At 35.0% G+C, this 23,898-nt stretch overlaps 1 protein-coding gene across 1 annotated transcript in view; it reads left to right on the plus strand.

The window, feature by feature from the left end:
• The window catches only part of LOC138306319 (CTD small phosphatase-like protein 2-A), a 39,702-nt gene that overhangs the window by 5,322 nt on the left and 10,482 nt on the right, over positions 1–23,898 (plus strand). Inside the window, exons 2-10 of the mRNA XM_069246754.1 lie at positions 7,077–7,236; positions 7,895–8,084; positions 14,883–14,996; positions 16,901–16,990; positions 17,424–17,577; positions 18,231–18,341; positions 19,270–19,381; positions 21,207–21,293; positions 23,370–23,512. Of these exons, the coding sequence (XP_069102855.1) occupies positions 7,105–7,236; positions 7,895–8,084; positions 14,883–14,996; positions 16,901–16,990; positions 17,424–17,577; positions 18,231–18,341; positions 19,270–19,381; positions 21,207–21,293; positions 23,370–23,512 (1,133 nt within the window). The 5' untranslated portion in view covers positions 7,077–7,104. The remainder of the gene's footprint in view (positions 1–7,076; positions 7,237–7,894; positions 8,085–14,882; positions 14,997–16,900; positions 16,991–17,423; positions 17,578–18,230; positions 18,342–19,269; positions 19,382–21,206; positions 21,294–23,369; positions 23,513–23,898) is intronic.

The following is a 23,898-nucleotide window of genomic DNA, read 5'->3' on the forward strand; positions in this document are numbered from 1 at the left end:
TGATATGTGTACTGTACACTTTAGAAACTACAGTACATGTTTGATATATGTACTCTACACTTTAGAAAACACAGTACATGTGTGATATGTGTACTGTACACTTAGAAAATACAGTACATACACTTTAGTGTGATATGTGTACACAAAAAAATAAGTATTTTATGTGTGTGTTAGACATACATGTGTGATAAAATTAGTACATGTAGAGACGTAATTTAACAAGTACATTCTCAGACATCATATATGCTTTGTTGAGCTCAAAACCATGTTACATAAAGAATGAAACTCCAGTCAGAATGGCTTGCTCAGAAATCCATGATCTGTCAATGTGTTTAGTCAGCTTACAATGCACTTGCTATATGCATGTTATGATTAACGATTAATATAATCTTTAATCGTTTATCAGCGATTAGCTCATTAATCTAATCGCCTCCGTATTCGACTAATCGTTTCAGCCCTATGTACTGTACACTTTAGAAAACACAGTACATGTGGGATATGTGTACTGTACACTTTAGAAAATACAGTTTAGCATATGTGTGATATGTGTACTGTACACTTTAGAAAATACAGTTCATGTGTGATATGTGTACTGTACACTTTAGAAAATACAGTACACGTGTGATATGTGTACTGTACACTTTAGAAACTACAGTAACATGTGTGATATGTGTACTGTACACTTAGAAAACACAGTACATGTGTGATATGTGTACTGTACACTTTAGAAAATACAGTACATGTGGTGATATGTGTACTGTACACTTTAGGAAAACTACAGTACATGTGTGATATGTACTGTACACTAGTACAGTACTGTGATATGTGTACTGTACACTTAGAAATAGTAAATGTGTGATAACTGTACACTTTAGAAAACACAGTAAATGTGTGATATGTGTACTGTACACTTTAGAAAATACAGTACATGTGTGATATGTGAACTGTACACTTTAGAAACTACAGTAAATGTGTGATATGTGTACTGTACACTTTAGAAAACACAGTACATGTGGGATATGTGTACTGTACACTTTAGAAAATACAGTTAAATGTGTGATATGTGTACTGTACACTTTAGAAAATACAGTACATGTGTGATATGTTGTACTGTACACTTTAGAAAACACAGTACATGTGTGATATGTGTACTGTACACTTTAGAAAATACAGTACATGTGTGATATGTGTACTGTACACTTTAGAAAAATACAGTACATGTGTGATATGTGTACTGTACACTTTAGAAAACACAGTACATGTGTGATATGTGTACTGTACTTTAGAAAACTACAGTATATGTGTGATATGTGTACTGTATACTTTAGAAACTACAGTATATGTGTGATATGTGTACTGTACACTTAGAAACTACAGTACATGTGTGATATGTGTAACTGTACACTTAGAAAACAAAGTACATGTGTGTGATATGTGTACAGTTTGTACACTTTAGAAAACACAGTACATGTGTGATTTGTGTACTGTACACTTTAGAAAACAGAGTACATGTGTGATATGTGTGAACTGTACACTTTAGAAAACACAGTACATGTGTGATATGTGAACTGTACACACTTTAGAAAACAGAGTACATGTGTGAATGTGTACTGTACACTTTAGAAAACACAGTACATGTGTGATATGTGAACTGTACACTTTAGAAAACACAGTACATGTGTGATATGTTACTGTACACTTTAGAAAACACAGTACATGTGTGATATGTGTACTGTATACTTTAGAAAACTACAGTATATGTGTGATATGTGTACTGTATACTTTAGAAACTACAGTATATGTGTGATATGTGTACTGTACACTTAGAAACTACAGTACATGTGTGATATGTGTAATTGTACACTTAGAAAACAAAGTACATGTGTGATATGTGTACTGTATACTTTAGAAAACTACAGTACATGTGTGATATGTGTACTGTATACTTTAGAAACTACAGTACATGTGTGATTGTGTACTGTACACTTTAGAAAACACAGTACATGTGTGATATGTGTACTGTATACTTAGAAACTACAGTATATGTGTGATAAATGTACTGTACTTTAGAAACTACAGTATTTGGTGTTAACTGTACACTTAGAAAACAAAGTACATAGTGTGATATGTGTAACTGTACACTTTAGAAAACACAGTACATGTGTGATATGTGTACTGTTACAACTTTAAAAACACAGTACATGTGTGATATGTGTGTACTGTACACTTTGGAAAACAGAGTACATGTGTGATATGTGTACTGTACACTTTAGAAAACACAGTACATGTGTGATATGTGTACTGTACACTTTAGAAAAACACAGTACATGTGTGATATGTGTACTGTATACTTTAGAAAACAGTATACATGTGTGATATGTGTACTGTATACTTTAGAAACTACAGTATATGTGTGATATGTGTACTGTACACTTAGAAAATACAGTACATGTGTGATATGTTAATTGTACACTTAGAAAACAAAGTACATGTGTGATATGTGTACTGTATACTTTAGAAACTACAGTACATGTGTGATATGTGTACTGTACACTTTAGAAACACAAGTACATGTGTGATATGTGTACTGTACACTTTAGAAAACACAGTACATATGTGATATGTGTACTGTACACTTTAGAAACTACAGTACATGTTTGATATGTGTTACTGTACACTTTAGAAAATACAGTACATGTGTGATATGTTACTGTACACTTTAGAAAACACAGTACATGTGTGATATGTGTACTGTACACTTTAGAGAAACTACAGTACATGTGTGATATGTGTACTGTACACTTTAGAAACTACAGTACATGTGTGATATGTGTACTGTACACTTTAGAAAAACTACCAGTATCATGTAGTGTGATATGTACTGTACACTTAGAAAATACAGTACATGTGTGTTATGTGTATTGTACACTTAGAAAACACAGTACATGTGTGATATGTGTACTGTATACTTTAGAAAAACAGAGTACATGTGTGATATGTGTACTGTACACTTTAGAAAACACAGTACATGTGTGATATGTGTACTGTACACTTAGAAAACAGAGTACATGTGTGATATGTGTATGTACACTTTAGAAAACAAAGTACATGTGTGATATGTGTACTGTATACTTTAGAAAAATCACAGTACATGTGTGATATGTGTACTGTACACTTTAGAAAACACAGTACATGTGTGATATGTGTACATGTACACTTTAGAAAACAAAGTACATGTGTGATATGTTGAACTGTACACTTTAGAAAACACAGTACATGTGTGATATGTGTAACTGTACACTTTAGAAAACACAGTACATGTGTGATATGTGTACTGTACACTTTAGAAAACACAGTACATGTGTGATATGTGTACTGTACACTTTAGAAAACACAGTACATGTGTGATATGTGTACTGTACACTTTAGAAAACACAGTACATGTGTGATATGTGTACTGTATACTTTAGAAACTACAGTATATGTGTGATATATGTACTGTATACTTTAGAAACTACAGTATATGTGTGATATGTGTACTGTACACTTAGAAAATACAGTACATGTGTGATATGTTAATTGTACACTTAGAAAACAAAGTACATGTGTGATATGTGTACTGTATACTTTAGAAACTTGTACTGTACACTTTAGAAAACACAGTACATGTGGGATATGTGTTACTGTACACTTTAGAAAAAATACAATGACATGTACTGTACACTTTTATGTTGATTAACGATTAATATAATCTTTAATCGATTATCAGTGATTAGCTTCATTAATCTAATCGCCTCCGATTATTCGACTAATCGTTTCAGCCCTATGTACTGTACACTTTAGAAAACACAGTACATGTGGGATATGTGTACTGTACACTTTAGAAAATACAGTACATGTGCGATATGTGTACTGTACCAGGGTTTTTGCCAGGGCCTTTATATGGTCCGCTGTAAAAGGAACCCATTACCCAATTGTGAAAAACAGTCACTAATATTTTCCGCAAGATTCAGTTACAATCAGTATTATTCCCAAGATGCAGAAAAATTAAAATTAAAACCCCAAAATATGATATGTGAACTTAAATTATCAACCTATGACATCAGTAAAAATTAAATAAAGAAGTTGATGAATATCATAATATCATTCCAATGAAACAGCAAAGCTTGCTTTGTTATTCAATATTTCCCCGATTTTTGTGTTATTTTTTATTGAATATTTTTTTCAACAGAAATTGTTGATGAAACATTTCTAGCAAAATAATGCTGATAAAATTTTTCCCAATGTTTTGAAAAACACTGATGCTAATGACCCAATTTTTGTGGGGTCTTTCCCAAAACAGCTGGCTCAAAAACCCTTGTGTACACTTAGAAAATACAGTACACTTGTGATTATGTGTACTGTACACTTTAGAAAACACAGTAACATGTGTGATATGTGTACTGTACACTTTAGAAAATACAGTACATGTGTGATATGTGTACTGTACACTTTAGAAAATACAGTACATGTGTGATATGTGTACTGTACACTTTAGAAAACACAGTACATATGTGATATGTGTACTGTACACTTTAGAAAACACAGTAAATGTGTGATATGTGTACTGTACACTTAAGAAACTACAGTACGTGTGTGATATGTGTACTGAACACTTTAGAAAACACAGTAACTGTGTGATATGTGTACTGTACACTTTAGAAACTACAGTACATATGTGATATGTGTACTGTACACTTTAGAAAATACAGTACATGTGTGATATGTGTACTGTACACTTTAGAAAATACAGTACATGTGTGATATGTGTATTGTACACTTTAGAAACTACAGTACATGTGTGATATGTGAACTGTACACTTTAGAAAACACAGTACATGTGTGATATGTGTACTGTACACTTTAGAAAACACAGTACATGTGTGATATGTGAACTGTACACTTTAGAAAACACAGTACATGTGTGATATGTGTACTGTACACTTTAGAAAACACAGTACATGTGTGATATGTGTACTGTATACTTTAGAAACTACAGTATATGTGTGATATGTGTACTGTACACTTTAGAAACTACAGTATATGTGTGATATGTGTACTGTACACTTAGAAAATACAGTACATGTGTGATATGTTAATTGTACACTTAGAAAACACAGTACATGTGTGATATGTGAACTGTACACTTTAGAAAACACAGTACATGTGTGATATGTGAACTGTACACTTTAGAAAACACAGTACATGTGTGATATGTGAACTGTACACTTTAGAAAACACAGTACATGTGTGATATGTGAACTGTACACTTAGAAAACACAGTACATGTGTGATATGTGTACTGTACACTTTAGAAACTACAGTACATGTGTGATATGTGTACTGTACACTTTAGAAAACACAGTACATGTGTGATATGTGTACTGTACACTTTAGAAAACACAGTACATGTGTGATATGTGTACTGTACACTTTAGAAAACAGAGTACATGTGTGATATGTGTACTGTACACTTTAGAAAACACAGTACATGTGTGATATGTGTACTGTACACTTTAGAAAACACAGTACATGTGTGATATGTGTACTGTACACTTTAGAAAACACAGTACATGTGTGATATGTGTACTGTACACTTTAGAAACTACAGTACATGTGTGATATGTGTACTGTACACTTTAGAAACTACAGTACATGTGTGATATATGTACTGTATACTTTAGAAACTACAGTATATGTGTGATATGTGTACTGTACACTTTAGAAAACACAGTACATGTGTGATATGTGTACTGTATACTTAAGAAACTACAGTATATGTGTGATATGTGTACTGTACACTTAGAAAACACAGTACATGTGTGATATGTGAACTGTACACTTTAGAAAATACAGTACATGTGTGATATGTTAATTGTACACTTAGAAAACACAGTACATGTGTGATATGTGTACTGTACACTTTAGAAAACACAGTACATGTGTGATATGTGTACTGTACACTTTAGAAAACACAGTACATGTGTGATATGTGAACTGTACACTTTAGAAAACACAGTACATGTGTGATATGTGAACTGTACACTTTAGAAAACACAGTACATGTGTGATATGTGAACTGTACACTTTAGAAAACACAGTACATGTGTGATATGTGTACTGTACACTTTAGAAAACACAGTACATGTGTGATATGTGTACTGTACACTTTAGAAAACAGAGTACATGTGTGATATGTGTACTGTACACTTTAGAAAACACAGTACATGTGTGATATGTGTACTGTACACTTTAGAAACTACAGTACATGTGTGATATGTGTACTGTACACTTAGAAAACACAGTACATGTGTGATATGTGTACTGTACACTTTAGAAAACACAGTACATGTGTGATATGTGTACTGTACACTTTAGAAAACACAGTACATGTGTGATATGTGTACTGTACACTTTAGAAAACACAGTACATGTGTGATATGTGTACTGTACACTTTAGAAAACACAGTACATGTGTGATATGTGTACTGTACACTTTAGAAACTACAGTACATGTGTGATATGTGTACTGTACACTTTAGATACTACAGTACATGTGTGATATGTGTACTGTACACTTTAGATACTACAGTACATGTGTGATATGTGTACTGTACACTTTAGATACTACAGTACATGTGTGATATGTGTACTGTACACTTTAGAAAACACAGTACATGTGTGATATGTGTACTGTACACTTTAGATACTACAGTACATGTGTGATATGTGTACTGTACACTTTAGATACTACAGTACATGTGTGATATGTGTACTGTACACTTTACAGAGTACTTTGTACATGTAATTGTATATCATGTACACTATATATGTTCCAGACCTTTGTTGTTATATGCTGTAAAACACGTTTACAACAAAATCATGGTCATAACAGGATTTTCCTTCCCTGTCAATGTTTCTATTTATAGATGTATACAATATGTGTATAACGAACTATGCTTTTAAGAAAGTGATTTTGTTGGATCCCAGAGGTTCGTTATAACTGTATTTTACTGTATTTCATGTTTTTGTTACAGGGTGTCTTTGGAATGTAGCTATATCAAGATGCAGCTACGCCATAAACAGGGCAATGTCACTCGCCTCCGTAAACAAAAGACCTCGGATCGAGGTACAGCAGCTGCCCCATCTCGACTGACTGGCCGGAAGCGCACTCTTCCCTCAGCGGGGCCGGCAGAGGTGAGGTCTAACTTCAACAATCTAGTTGTTTTGCTGATTTAACATACTTATTCTCAAATCTGAGTGCTGAAAAAAAATAAAATCAGGTGCTCTCCGTGACACCAACACAATTAAACCCATCTATATAGCAAACATTTAAGTACAGTTTGTGCTAATCTTAGCTCACTAAATTAATCAAATCCTATATGTTGACCTATTTTTATTGCAGGCAGATTGTCTGCAAATAAGACCCCCCCACCCCCCACTACCACCACCTCCACCCCCACCACTTTTGGCCTTTATATTTATTTCTTCTTCCAGCGGGGTGGGGGGGGGGGTGCGTGTCTTATTTGTGGTGAAATACAGTATAAAAATATTCTGTTGGAAGACATTGCTCCAGTGTATTTATTTTCACAAGCTAAATGGAAAACTCATTCTCTAGCGTTGGGTCAGGTTCATTGGTAGTAACCAATGCAAGTATTGAATATATTACATAGCCTAGTGTATGTCTATGGTTTTTCTCTGGGTACTCCTGCTTTCCTCAAACCCTGACGTATTAATATATGTATATATATATATACTTTTTACTTTGAGCACACAACTTGGAATAAATCTGTACTAAACATATAACAAACTTTGATAGCATTAAGTTGGTTTAAAATAATCTCTATTAATTCAGGTTCAGCATGGAACTCCCATGAAGAGAACCAAGGCCTCAGCAACAATTAGTCGGAAAGATGTAGGGACAAATGAAGAGGAAGGAGTGAGCGGAGGAGCTGATACAGGGGAAGACAGCACTCAGACACAGGGGGGAGGGGAGGAAGTTCTTATCTCTTCTACACCTTACCCAGGCAAGGCCAAGAAAACAGGTAATTACAATGATACTGTCAAAGTGTCATGATATGAGGAGTGTACACAAAGGCATGGTACCATGATATGTGTAACTATAACACTGTCATGATTAGTGTTTCCCACAGGAAAAAAAAGGGCATGGTGCTGGGTTTTGAAAAGGGCACCTTGACCGCGATAAATAACCATCAGAGGGGCACAAAGGTTATATCAACAATTTCCAATACAAGGAGAAATCTTTAAAACTGTCTTGTTGTTTATTTAATTCTGGTTCAACTTAATATCATTTAAATGCTTTAAACTCTCTTTGTTGCTAAGTAATATCAGGACATCTATTTAATTATTCTGAGTGAAAAAAATGATTTTGAAAATTGTAATCTGCAGATCATATGATCATGACTATAATTGATTCACAATAAAGATCTAAATTTCATTTATATTAATTAAAAGAATGGGAAAATTCAAAATGTATTCCTTTATTTCAATCCAATTACCTTTATTTTAATATAAATCTTTATTTAAATATTAAAAATACTGTTCTAAATTTACAAGCACTAAATGAAGAAAATACAGATACGTGTTAGAGTAGTATGCAAAATATTTCAATTTAATCTGATCGAGAAAAAAGTTGATTTCTTTTTAATTTGATTTATTTTAATTACTTTGCTATTAATAATTTTATTATTATTATTAAAATATCTTTTCTAAAAATAAATTCACACTGAAAAAATAATACCGTTTTCATTTTTAAAAACATGAATATTAGAAAAATCCTGAAATTCAATACCTCCGGATCTACTATTACAATACACCCAAAATGGCGGCCATTACGATTGCAAATCTTGTGACATCCATCCGATATAGATAGGCTTATTAAACATTAAAAACGTGAGTAAATCGTTTACAGTTGTAAGCAGTATTTGTGTTTGAAGTAATGCTCACTAGCTGTAGTCATAAAACTTATTGAAAGGCCAGCTGATTGTTTTCTAGGCTGCCGATCGGCTGCTTGACTTCAGCTTACGTAATACACAGACTTGAAAGTGACACCACAAGCCAAGGTGGAAATAGCTCAAGGCTGCTAATTAGGGCCACTGGGGTGTTGGTCAGGGGGTCAGGGAGTGGTCACACGTCTTGTTTACTTAATTATCAAGCCACTACCTGGTATTTTGGTAGTTTAGTAGAAGTGTACTGGGGACAAACAGGGCACGGCGTTAGGTCATAGGGGCATGGTGTCGGGTAAAAAGGGCACGGCGCGGCGCCATGCTAATCAGGGCTGTGGGAAACACTAATGATATGAGGAGTTTACACATGGTACCATGATATGTGTAACTATAACACTGTCATGGTATGAGGAGTTTACACATGGTACCATGATATGTGTAACTATAACACTGTCATGGTATGAGGAGTTTACACAAACATGGTACCATGATATGTGTAACTATAACACTGTCATGGTATGAGGAGTTTACACAAAGGCATGGTACCATGATATGTGTAACTATAACACATGTACACTGTCATGGTATGAGGAGTTTACACATGTTACCATGATATGTGTAACTATAACACTGTCATGGTATGAGGAGTTTACACATGGTAACATGATATGTGTAACTATAACACTGTCATGGTATGAGGAGTTTACACAAAGGCATGGTACCATGATATATGTAACTATAACACTGTCATGGTATGAGGAGTTTACACATGGTACCATGATATGTGTAACTATAACACTGTCATGGTATGAGGAGTTTACACAAAGGCATGGTACCATGATATGTGTAACTATAACACTGTCATGGTATGAGGAGTTTACACATGGTACCATGATATGTGTAACTATAACACTGTCATGGTATGAGGAGTTTACACATGGTACCATGATATGCGTAACTATAACATTGTCATGGTATGAGGAGTTTACACAAAGGCATGGTACCATGATATGTGTAACTATAACACTGTCATGGTATGAGGAGTTTACACATGGTACCATGATATGTGTAACTATAACATTGTCATGGTATGAGGAGTTTACACATGGTACCATGATATGTGTAACTATAACATTGTCATGGTATGAGGAGTTTACACATGGTACCATGATATGCGTAACTATAACATTGTCATGGTATGAGGAGTTTACACATGGTAACATGATATGTGTAACTATAACATTGTCATGGTATGAGGAGTTTACACAAAGGCATGGTACCATGATATATGTAACTATAACACTGTCATGGTATGAGGAGTTTACACATGTTACCATGATATGTGTAACTATAACACTGTCATGGTATGAGGAGTTTACACAAAGGCATGGTACCATGATATGTGTAACTATAACACTGTCATGGTATGAGGAGTTTACACATGGTACCATGATATGCGTAACTATAACATTGTCATGGTATGAGGAGTTTACACATGGTACCATGATATGCGTAACTATAACATTGTCATGGTATGAGGAGTTTACACATGGTAACATGATATGTGTAACTATAACATTGTCATGGTATGAGGAGTTTACACAAAGGCATGGTACCATGATATATGTAACTATAACACTGTCATGGTATGAGGAGTTTACACATGTTACCATGATATGTGTAACTATAACACTGTCATGGTATGAGGAGTTTACACATGGTAACATGATATGTGTAACTATAACACTGTCATGGTATGAGGAGTTTACACATGGTACCATGATATGTGTAACTATAACACTGTCATGGTGTGAGGAGTTTACACATGGTACCATGATATGTGTAACTATAACACTGTCATGGTATGAGGAGTTTACACAAAGGCATGGTACCATGATATGTGTAACTATAACATGTCATGGTATGAGGAGTTTACACATGGTACCATGATATGCGTAACTATAACATTGTCATGGTATGAGGAGTTTACACATGGTACCATGATATGTGTAACTATAACATTGTCATGGTATGAGGAGTTTACACATGGTACCATGATATGTGTAACTATAACACTGTCATGGTATGAGGAGTTTACACATGGTACCATGATATGTGTAACTATAACATTGTCATGGTATGAGGAGTTTACACACATGGTACCATGATATGTGTAACTATAACACTGTCATGGTATGAGGAGTTTACACATGGTACCATGATATGCGTAACTATAACATTGTCATGGTATGAGGAGTTTACACATGGTACCATGATATGTGTAACTATAACATTGTCATGGTATGAGGAGTTTACACAAAGGCATGGTACCATGATATGTGTAACTATAACACTGTCATGGTATGAGGAGTTTACACATGGTACCATGATATGTGTAACTATAACACTGTCATGGTATGAGGAGTTTACACAAAGGCATGGTACCATGATATGTGTAACTATAACACTGTCATGGTATGAGGAGTTTACACATGGTACCATGATATGCGTAACTATAACATTGTCATGGTATGAGGAGTTTACACATGGTACCATGATATGTGTAACTATAACATTGTCATGGTATGAGGAGTTTACACAAAGGCATGGTACCATGATATATGTAACTATAACACTGTCATGGTATGAGGAGTTTACACATGTTACCATGATATGTGTAACTATAACACTGTCATGGTATGAGGAGTTTACACAAAGGCATGGTACCATGATATGTGTAACTATAACACTGTCATGGTATGAGGAGTTTACACATGGTACCATGATATGCGTAACTATAACATTGTCATGGTATGAGGAGTTTACACATGGTACCATGATATGCGTAACTATAACATTGTCATGGTATGAGGAGTTTACACACATGGTACCATGATATGTGTAACTATAACACTGTCATGGTATGAGGAGTTTACACATGGTACCATGATATGTGTAACTATAACATTGTCATGGTATGAGGAGTTTACACATGGTACCATGATATGTGTAACTATAACATTGTCATGGTATGAGGAGTTTACACATGGTACCATGATATGCGTAACTATAACATTGTCATGGTATGAGGAGTTTACACATGGTAACATGATATGTGTAACTATAACATTGTCATGGTATGAGGAGTTTACACAAAGGCATGGTACCATGATATATGTAACTATAACACTGTCATGGTATGAGGAGTTTACACATGGTACCATGATATGTGTAACTATAACACTGTCATGGTATGAGGAGTTTACACATGGTAACATGATATGTGTAACTATAACACTGTCATGGTATGAGGAGTTTACACAAAGGCATGGTACCATGATATGTGTAACTATAACACTGTCATGGTATGAGGAGTTTACACATGGTACCATGATATGTGTAACTATAACACTGTCATGGTATGAGGAGTTTACACAAAGGCATGGTACCATGATATGTGTAACTATAAACACTGTCATGGTATGAGGAGTTTACACATGGGTACCATGATATGCGTAACTATAACATTGTCATGGTATGAGGAGTTTACACATGGTACCATGATATGCGTAAATTATAACATTGTCATGGTATGAGGAGTTTACACAAAGGCATGGTACCATGATATGTGTAACTATAACACTGTCATGGTATGAGGAGTTTACACATGGTACCATGATATGTGTAACTATAACACTGTCATGGTATGAGGAGTTTACACATGGTACCATGATATGTGTAACTATAAACATTGTCATGGTATGAGGAGTTTACACATGGTACCATGATATGCGTAACTATAACATTGTCATGGTATGAGGAGTTTACACATGGTAACATGATATGTGTAACTATAACATTGTCATGGTATGAGGAGTTTACACAAAGGCATGGTACCATGATATATGTAACTATAACACTGTCATGGTATGAGGAGTTTACACATGTTACCATGATATGTGTAACTATAACACTGTCATGGTATGAGGAGTTTACACATGGTAACATGATATGTGTAACTATAACACTGTCATGGTATGAGGAGTTTCAATGGTACCAGATATGTGTAACTATAACATGAGGAGTTTACACATGGTACCATGATATGTGTAACTATAACACTGTCATGGTATGAGGAGTTTACAAACATGGTACCATGATATGTGTAACTATAACACTGTCATGGTATGAGGAGTTTACAAACATGGTACCATGATATGTGTAACTATAACACTGTCATGGTATGAGGAGTTTACACATGGTAACCATGATATGTGTAACTATAACACTGTCATGGTATGAGGAGTTTACACATGGTAACCATGATATGTGTAACTATAACACTGTCATGGTATGAGGAGTTTACACATGGTACCATGATATGTGTAACTATAACACTGTCATGGTATGAGGAGTTTACACATGGTACCATGATATGTGTAACTATAACACTGTCATGGTATGAGGAGTTTACACATGGTACCATGATATGTGTAACTATAACACTGTCATGGTATGAGGAGTTTACACATGGTAACATGATATGTGTAACTATAACACTGTCATGGTATGAGGAGTTTACACATGGTACCATGATATGTGTAACTATAACACTGTCATGGTATGAGGAGTTTACACATGGTACCATGATATGTGTAACTATAACACTGTCATGGTATGAGGAGTTTACACATGGTACCATGATATGTGTAACTATAACACTGTCATGGTATGAGGAGTTTACACATGGTACCATGATATGTGTAACTATAACACTGTCATGGTATGAGGAGTTTACACATGGTACCATGATATGTGTAACTATAACACTGTCATGGTATGAGGAGTTTACACATGGTACCATGATATGTGTAACTATAACACTGTCATGGTATGAGGAGTTTACACAAAGGCATGGTACCATGATATGTGTAACTATAACACTGTCATGGTATGAGGAGTTTACACATGGTACCATGATATGTGTAACTATAACACTGTCATGGTATGAGGAGTTTACACAAAGACATGGTACCATGATATGTGTAACTATAACACTGTCATGGTATGAGGAGTTTACACATGGTAACATGATATGTGTAACTATAACACTGTCATGGTATGAGGAGTTTACACATGGTACCATGATATGTGTAACTATAACACTGTCATGATATGAGGAGTTTACACAAAGTCATGGTACCATGATATATGTAACTATAACACTGTCATGGTATGAGGAGTTTACACATGGTAACATGATATGTGTAACTATAACACTGTCATGGTATGAGGAGTTTACACATGGTACCATGATATGTGTAACTATAACACTGTCATGGTATGAGGAGTTTACACAAAGACATGGTACCATGATATGTGTAACTATAACACTGTCATGATATGAGGAGTTTACACAAAGGCATGGTACCATGATATGTTTAAACCCCAATCAGCAAATGATATTAACATATTAGCAAAACTTCTTGCAACTAAAAATATCAACCATAATGTAACATTTTTTATTTGAAGTCTGTTTTTGAGTATTTGAGTTCAAAGGAAGTCCCTAGGCCTGTGATTGGCCTTTAGTTATGATCTGACATAGCCCAGATATAAAATGACAGTGATAGTAACCCTTGGAGTATCGAGGAGGAGGATCTACATGGATAGTGTTAATAATATCCATATTAGCAGGTATTCAAAATGGCCACCAGTGACCATGCAGGTATACAAATTGTTTACAAAAAACAAAACAAAACAAAAAAAATTCAAAATTCGGGACCAGGGATGAATTTCTTACTTCTGAATTCTGTGAATTACATTATGATTTAGACCAGCCTTGGATACTTTGATAATAATTGTTTTTTGATACACCAGGAGGTCAGAAGAAGCCATTGAATCAAGTAACGGAGAATAACGACCCTACTAGTCCTCCACGAACTACCAACCACGGCACGATATTCTCACCCACCTATCAGTTCTATGGCCAAGGTAAGGTTACTAGTCCCCCACGAACTACCAACCACGGCACGATCTTCTCACCCACCTATCAGTTCTATGGCCAAGGTAAGGTTACTAGTCCCCCACGAACTACCAACCACGGCACGATCTTCTCACCCACCTATCAGTTCTATGGCCAAGGTAAGGTTACTAGTCCCCCACGAACTACCACCCACGGCACGATATTCTCACCCACCTTTCAGTTCTATGGCCAAGGTAAGGTTACTAGTCCCCCACGAACTACCACCCACGGCACGATCTTCTCACCCACCTATCAGTTCTATGGCCAAGGTAAGGTTACTAGTCCCCCACGAACTACCACCCACGGCACGATCTTCTCACCCACCTATCAGTTCTATGGCTAAGGTAAGGTTACTAGTCCCCCACGAACTACCAACCACGGCACGATCTCCCACCCACCTATCAGTTCTATGGCCAAGGTAAGGTTACTAGTCCCCCACGAACTACCAACCACGGCACGATCTCCCACCCACCTATCAGTTCTATGGCCAAGGTAAGGTTGTACAAGGAGTTTCGTAGTGATAGTGAAGGTTTAGATCTTTATTCCCTCACACGGGGAGATTTCGTCAAAATTTAGACATTAAGTCAGTTTGTCTTAGTGTGATAAAGTGTTTCGGCTCACCATCATCAGATGAGCTATTCAAATGGCCTTTTGTCCGTGGATGGTCATCCATCTTTCAGATTGTCCATCCATCAACAGTTGTTGTTACCAATATTTCTTTGAAAGTACAGAAGGGATCTTTCTCAAATCTCAGCATAAGCTCCTATTGGACCCTTGTTGTGCATATTCAATTTGGAACCAATCTGTCACCGAAATGGCCAAAAGGCAGTCATCTGTTAGTCAACTGTTCTGGGGACAGTTCTAGTTTGTAATAAATTAATGCATCTGAATTATAACTATCTCATTTGATGGATTTTCAGGCTTTTCCTAACCTTATGTGGAACAAGTAATATTGATGTTACTTTACTGAATGGTTTTAGATGAAACTTTCTGTTAGAGAAATATCCGTACCTCTAATACAGTATCATTGGTAGTATTACACTGTAATGAGTTTCACTGTATAACTTCCATCCGTACCTCTAATACAGTATCATTGGTAGTATAACACTGTAATGAGTTTCACTGTATAACTTCCATCCATACCTCTAATACAATATCATTGGTAGTATTACACTGTAATGAGTTTTACAGTATAACTTCCATTCGTACCTCTAATACAATATCATTGGTAGTATTACACTGTAATGAGTTTCACTGTATAACTTCCATCCGTACCTCTAATACAATATCATTGGTAGTATTACACTGTAATGAGTTTCACTGTATAACTTCCATCCGTACCTCTAATACAATATCATTGGTAGTATTACACTGTAATGAGTTTTACAGTATAACTTCCATCCATACCTGTAATACAATATCATTGGTAGTATTACACTGTAATGAGTTTCACTGTATAACTTCCATCCATACCTGTAATACAATATCATTGGTAGTATTACACTGTAATGAGTTTCACTGTATAACTTCCATCCGTACCTCTAATACAATATCATTGGTAGTATTACACTGTAATGAGTTTCACTGTATAACTTCCATCCGTACCTCTAATACAGTATCATTGGTAGTATTACACTGTAATGAGTTTCACTGTATAACTTCCATCCATACCTCTAATACAATATCATTGGTAGTATTACACTGTAATGAGTTTCACTGTATAACTTCCATCCGTACCTCTAATACAATATCATTGGTAGTATTACACTGTAATGAGTTTTACTGTATAACTTCCATCTGTACCTCTAATACAGTATCATTGGTAGTATTACACTGTAATGAGTTTCACTGTTTAACTTACATTATCATTCAGGAGCTGAAAGTGATGACTTGGAGCTCATTGCCAAGACGCTGGACTTTGGTGGTGAAGGAGAAAGCGACGATTCAGATTATTCCTCATCAGGTAAGTTTTTTAACATCTGGTACACATTTAAAATTCTGATGAAGTAAAGGAAAGTATTTATTACAATGCACCAAGGGTGTAAACCATCTCCTTGCAATAGTCCCAAGGATAATGAGCGAAAGCGCTATGTACACCTGTTGTTGAGGATGATTTCATACCGGAAATTAATATTAGAAAGTATTTAGCGAGCACTAAATGTCTAACAGACATATTTCTAGTTTAACATCTGGTACATCAGGCTATATCACATTTAAAAGTGCATTCATTTTAGTAACTGGAAAACATTTTTTCTTGCTGCTTACTTTTAGCAAAAAGTTTTTTTTTTATGCAACACCTTGTTTTCTAACATAAAAAGTCTGTCGTTTATACTTGTTAATTCTGCTTTAAATTAATAAATACAGGGAATTTATCAATAAGAAATCTAATATTTCAGCAAAAGAAAACAAAGAGCCTGCCTACAATTTGGCTTGTCTTGACAACGTTAGCTGTGTGGACAATAACAACAGCCGAGTAGACACCAATAGCGACGGTTACCTGGACAACGAGGAGAGATTAGTTACAGAAGATAACAACAACTTGGTCTATAGGTGAAATGATCATTTATTTGGGTTTAAATAGAGGATCATACATTGGTGGCTATGTAATTTGAAATTTATCAAACAAGTTCATTAATTTGATAAGCCACAAGCCTTTAAGTGGCATAACAAATTATTGAAATTGTTTAATAAATTTCATATTACATAGCCATGAGTGTAAGATTCTATTTATCACATAACTAGGATTTATGAAAATAGACAGAATTTTCAATTTCGTTTCTATATAAGAGTGGTGAATTCAGGCTGAGATTTAGTGTTCCATTCTACCGAGACAATTGTACCATGTCATATTTTGATCATGCCTGTGATGTCACATTTGTCTTAAGATATTTTATGACATGGCTGTATGACAAAAGGCTTTATGAAATATTTACCATGCATTATCATGGCTTGTGAGTTAAATGATACAATATGTGTTGTTTATGAACTGTTTGGGCCTAAATGACACCTAGAATGATTTAGGAAAGACCTTGCAAAAAGGCCAATAGTTAAGGTTTTTGAACTTCTTTGATAGTGAAATGTGTGAAGACATTGTTTGTGAGCTGTTTGGCCCTAAATGGCAGCTCCGACTGTATGCTTTTCTATAATGATCGTTGAACTACTTTGATAATGAATTGCATGAAGACTTTGGTATGTATTTACAGGAAAGTAGAAGGCTCCGAGGACGAGATTGTTGTTTACCCGAATGAGGACCAGCAGAATACCACAGACGAAACTTTTGAGGAGGGAGATTGGGAAGTGGAACCATTTGATCCGTAAGTTCACGAAACCCTGAAAAACAATGCGGGTCACAGAAAAAGGTGTGAACCCCTGAATAACATTACGGGTCACAGAAAGAGGTGTGAACCCCGCGGGTCACAGAAAGAGGTGTGAACCCCGAATAACATTATAGGTCACAGAAAGAGGTGTGAACCCCGAATAACATGACGGGTCACAGAAAGAGGTGTGAACCCCGAATAACATTACGGGTCACAGAAAGAGGTGTGAACCCCGAATAACATTACGGGTCACAGAAAGAGGTGTGAACCCCGAATAACATTACGGGTCACAGAAAGAGGTGTGAACCCCGAATAACATTACGGGTCACAGAAAGAGGTGTGAACCCCGAATAACATTATGGGCCACAGAAAGAGGTGTGAACCCCTGAATAACATTACGGGTCACAGAAAGAGGTGTGAACCCCGAATAACATTATGGGCCACAGAAAGAGGTGTGAACCCCGAATAACATTACGGGTCACAGAAAGAGGTGTGAACCCCGAATAACATTACGGGTCACAGAAAGAGGTGTGAACCCCGAATAACTTGTAAGGGGCAAGCAAGGCCTCTCTTGACTAGGACACAAATGCAAATTTCTGTGGAAATTATTTAAATTGTATGGTTAGGTGTATATTAATTTAAATTGTATGGTTAGACGTATATTTATTTAATTGTATGGTTAGACGTATATTTATTTAATTGTATGGTTAGACGTATATTTATTTAATTGTGTGGTTAGATGTATATTTGATTTGTATGGTTAGACGTATATTAAAATTGTATGGTTAGACATATATTTATTTATTTGTATGGTTAGACATATATTTAAATTGTATGGTTAGACGTATATTTAAATTGTATGGTTAGACATATATTTGAATTATATGTTTAGACGTATATTAATTAGTACTGTATCATGTTATAGGTACCTGTTTATAAAGAATCTGCCGCCATTGACAGACGAGCTGCGTGTCCGCATGCCTGCCTTACCTCTGAAGACGAGGAGTTCACCCGAGTTCTCTCTTGTACTTGATCTGGTAAATATCGCTAGATCTGGTAAATATCACTAGATCTGGTAAATATCGCTAGATCTGGTAAATATCACTAGATCTGTAAATATCACTACATCTGGTAAATATCGCTTATCTGGTAAATATCGCTAGATCTGGTAAATATCACTAGATCTGGTAAATATCACTACATCTAGTAAATATCGCTTATCTGGTAAATATCGCTAGATCTGGTAAATATCACTACATCTGGTAAATATCACTAGATCTGGTAAATATCGCTAGATCTGGTAAATATCGCTAGATCTGGTAAATATCACTACATCTGGTAAATATCACTACATCTGGTAAATATCACTAGATCTGGTAAATATCACTTGATCTGGTAAATATCGCTAGTAAATATCGCTAGATCTGGTAAATATTGCTAGATCTGGTAAATATCACTAAATCTGGTAAATATCACTAGATCTGGTAAATATCACTAGATCTGGTAAATATCACTTGATCTGGTAAATATCACTTGATCTGGTAAAAAAATATCGCTAGATCTGGTAAATATCACTAGATCTGGTAAATATCACTTGATCTGGTAAATATCGCTACATCTGGTAAATAAATATCGCTAGATCTGGTAAATATCACTAGATCTGGTAAATATCACTACATCTGGTAAATAAATATCGCTAGATCTGTTAAATATCGCTAGATCTGGTAAATATCACTAGATCTGGTAAATATCACTACATCTGGTAAATATCGCTAGATCTGGTAAAATATGATCTGGTAAATATCACTAGATATGGTAAATATCGCTAGATCTGGTAAATATCGCTAGATCTGGTAAATATCGCTAGATCTGGTACATCTAGTAAATATCACTAGATCTGGTAAATATCGCTAGATCTGGTAAATATCACTAGATCTGGTAAATTTTGCTAGATCTGGTAAATATCGCTACATCTGGTAAATAAATATCGCTAGATCTGGTAAATATCACTAGATATGGTAAATATCACTACATCTGGTAAATAAATATCGCTAGATCTTAAATATCGCTAGATCTGGTAAATATCACTACATCTGGTAAATAAATATCGCTAGATCTGGTAAATATCACTACATCTGGTAAATAAATATCGCTAGATCTGGTAAATATCACTACATCTGGTAAATATCACTACATCTGGTAAATAAATATCGCTAGATCTGGTAAATATCACTACATCTGGTAAATAAATATCGCTAGATCTGGTAAATATCACTATCCCAAATTACTGATGAGTAGAGATCAGTGAGAACCAGAATTCCCTCTCTTCTTGTCCACTCACCAGGCTAATTACTGTTTGTTCATAAAACTTAAACAGAAAAAGTTTTGCCATTAGATTGATTGTCTAAAAACTTCACTAAATTTTCATTTTATCGTTGAGAGGAATTTAAGACAAAGAGTTGTGTCCCTTGGACCAAGCTTGGGTAATGAACTCTATACTTAACTGTGTGTTATAAGCCTGACCAGATTTGTTTAAGTTATCAGTTCCTGACAGGGAATTGGGGACTATTGGTTTACTCTTTTCTCCCACACTTTATAGGGATATCTCATGGTTGCTGGGGATAACTCTATCTTATACAGGGGATAACTTATATGGGGATGTACGACAGCTCACATGCACAAGACAATTATGTGATGTCACCATTAGATACCACATTTATTGTACATGTTGTAGATGAAATCATCAATGTTGACGTATAGCGACATTCCTGTGATAATGTGTCTGGGTGTAAATTATAAATGTTGTCCATCTTTTGTATTTCTGGATGTAAATTAGGATGTCATCGATCTTTCGTGTTTCAGGACGAGACGTTGGTACACTGTAGTCTGACTGAACTGGAGGACGCAGCCTTTACGTTTCCTGTGCTGTTCCAAGATGTCACTTATCAGGTACTGTAAACGTACTGATGTAATCAAATGTCACTTATCATGTACTGTAAACGTACTGATGTAATCAAATGTCACTTATCAGGTACTGTAAATGTACTGATGTAATCAAATGTCACTTATCATGTACTGTAAACGTACTGATGTAATCAAATGTCACTTATCATGTACTGTAAACGTACTGATGTAATCAAATGTCACTTATCATGTACTGTAAACGTACTGATGTAATCAAATGTCACTTATCATGTACTGTAAACGTACTGATGTAATCAAATGTCACTTATCATGTACTGTAAACGTACTGATGTAATCAAATGTCACTTATCATGTACTGTAAATGTACTGATGTAATCAAATGTCACTTATCAGGTACTGTAAATGTACTGATGTAATCAAATGTCACTTATCATGTACTGTAAACGTACTGATGTAATCAAATGTCACTTATCAGGTACTGTAAATGTACTGATGTAATCAAATGTTACTTATCAGGTACTGTAAACGTACTGATGTAATCAAATGTCACTTATCAGGTACTGTAAACGTACTGATGTAATCAAATGTCACTTATCAGGTACTGTAAATGTACTGATGTAATCAAATGTCACTTATCAGGTACTGTAAATGTACTGATGTAATCAAATGTCACTTATCAGGTACTGTAAACGTACTGATGTAATCAAATGTCACTTATCATGTACTGTAAACGTACTGATGTAATCAAATGTCACTTATCATGTACTGTAAACGTACTGATGTAATCAAATGTCACTTATCAGGTACTGTAAATGTACTGATGTAATCAAATGTCACTTATCATGTACTGTAAACGTACTGATGTAATCAAATGTCACTTATCATGTACTGTAAACGTACTGATGTAATCAAATGTTACTTATCATGTACTGTAAACGTACTGATGTAATCAAATGTCACTTATCATGTACTGTAAACGTACTGATGTAATCAAATGTCACTTATCAGGTACTGTAAACGTACTGATGTAATCAAATGTCACTTATCAGGTACTGTAAATGTAAATGTACTGATGTAATCAAATGTCACTTATCATGTACTGTAAACGTACTGATGTAATCAAATGTCACTTATCAGGTACTGTAAACGTACTGATGTAATCAAATGTCACTTATCAGGTACTGTAAATGTACTGATGTAATCAAATGTCACTTATCAGGTACTGTAAACGTACTGATGTAATCAAATGTCACTTATCAGGTACTGTAAACGTACTGATGTAATCAAATGTCACTTATCAGGTACTGTAAACGTACTGATGTAATCAAATGTCACTTATCAGGTACTGTAAATGTACTGATGTAATCAAATGTCACTTATCATGTACTGTAAACGTACTGATGTAATCAAATGTCACTTATCAGGTACTGTAAATGTACTGATGTAATCAAATGTCACTTATCGGGTACTGTAAATGTACTGATGTAATCAAATGTCACTTATCATGTACTGTAAACGTACTGATGTAATCAAATGTCACTTATCATGTACTGTAAATGTACTGATGTAATCAAATGTCACTTATCAGGTACTGTAAACGTACTGATGTAATCAAATGTCACTTATCAGGTACTGTAAACGTACTGATGTAATCAAATGTCACTTATCAGGTACTGTAAACGTACTGATGTAATCAAATGTCACTTATCAGGTACTGTAAACGTACTGATGTAATCAAATGTCACTTATCAGGTACTGTAAACGTACTGATGTAATCAAATGTCACTTATCAGGTACTGTAAACGTACTGATGTAATCAAATGTCACTTATCAGGTACTGTAAATGTACTGATGTAATCAAATGTCACTTATCAGGTACTGTAAACGTACTGACGTAATCAAATGTCACTTATCAGGTACTGTAAACGTACTGATGCAATCAAATGTTACTTATCAGGTACTGTAAACGTACTGATGTAATCAAATGTCACTTATCAGGTACTGTAAACGTACTGATGTAATCAAAGGTGTTCATACAGACCTGGCCTCACTTCCGACAGCCTTTGGTCCCCTATATAATGGTGTGTGTTATATTTGTAGGTGTTCGTACGGACCCGGCCTCACTTCCGCGAATTCCTGGAGAGAGTCTCTAAGCACTATGAGGTGATATTATTCACAGCCTCCAAGAAAGTTTACGCCGATAAACTGATGAACCTGCTGGATCCTGATAAACGTTTCATAAAGTAAGCTGATTTCTTATGTTATTACAAAGTATGCAGATTTCTTATGTTATTATAAAATAAGCTGATTTCTTGTGTTATCATAAAGTAAGCCGATTTCTTGTGTTATCATAAAGTAAGCTAATTTCTTAGTTATTACAAAGTAAGCTGATTTCTTATGTTATTACAAAGTAAGCTGATTTCTTAGTTATTACAAAGTAAGCTGATTTCTTAGTTATCATAAAGTAAGCTGATTTCTTGTGTTATCATAAAGTAAGCTAATTTCTTAGTTATTATAAAGTAAGCTGATTTCTTAGTTATTATAAAGTAAGCTACTTTCTTAGTTATTATAAATACTATTGTAAATGTATCATTTCTTGTGTTATTATAAATACTATTGTAAATCTATC

This window comes from Argopecten irradians, chromosome 13 (assembly GCF_041381155.1).
Source record: "Argopecten irradians isolate NY chromosome 13, Ai_NY, whole genome shotgun sequence".
In the NCBI taxonomy this organism is placed as follows: domain Eukaryota; kingdom Metazoa; phylum Mollusca; class Bivalvia; order Pectinida; family Pectinidae; genus Argopecten; species Argopecten irradians.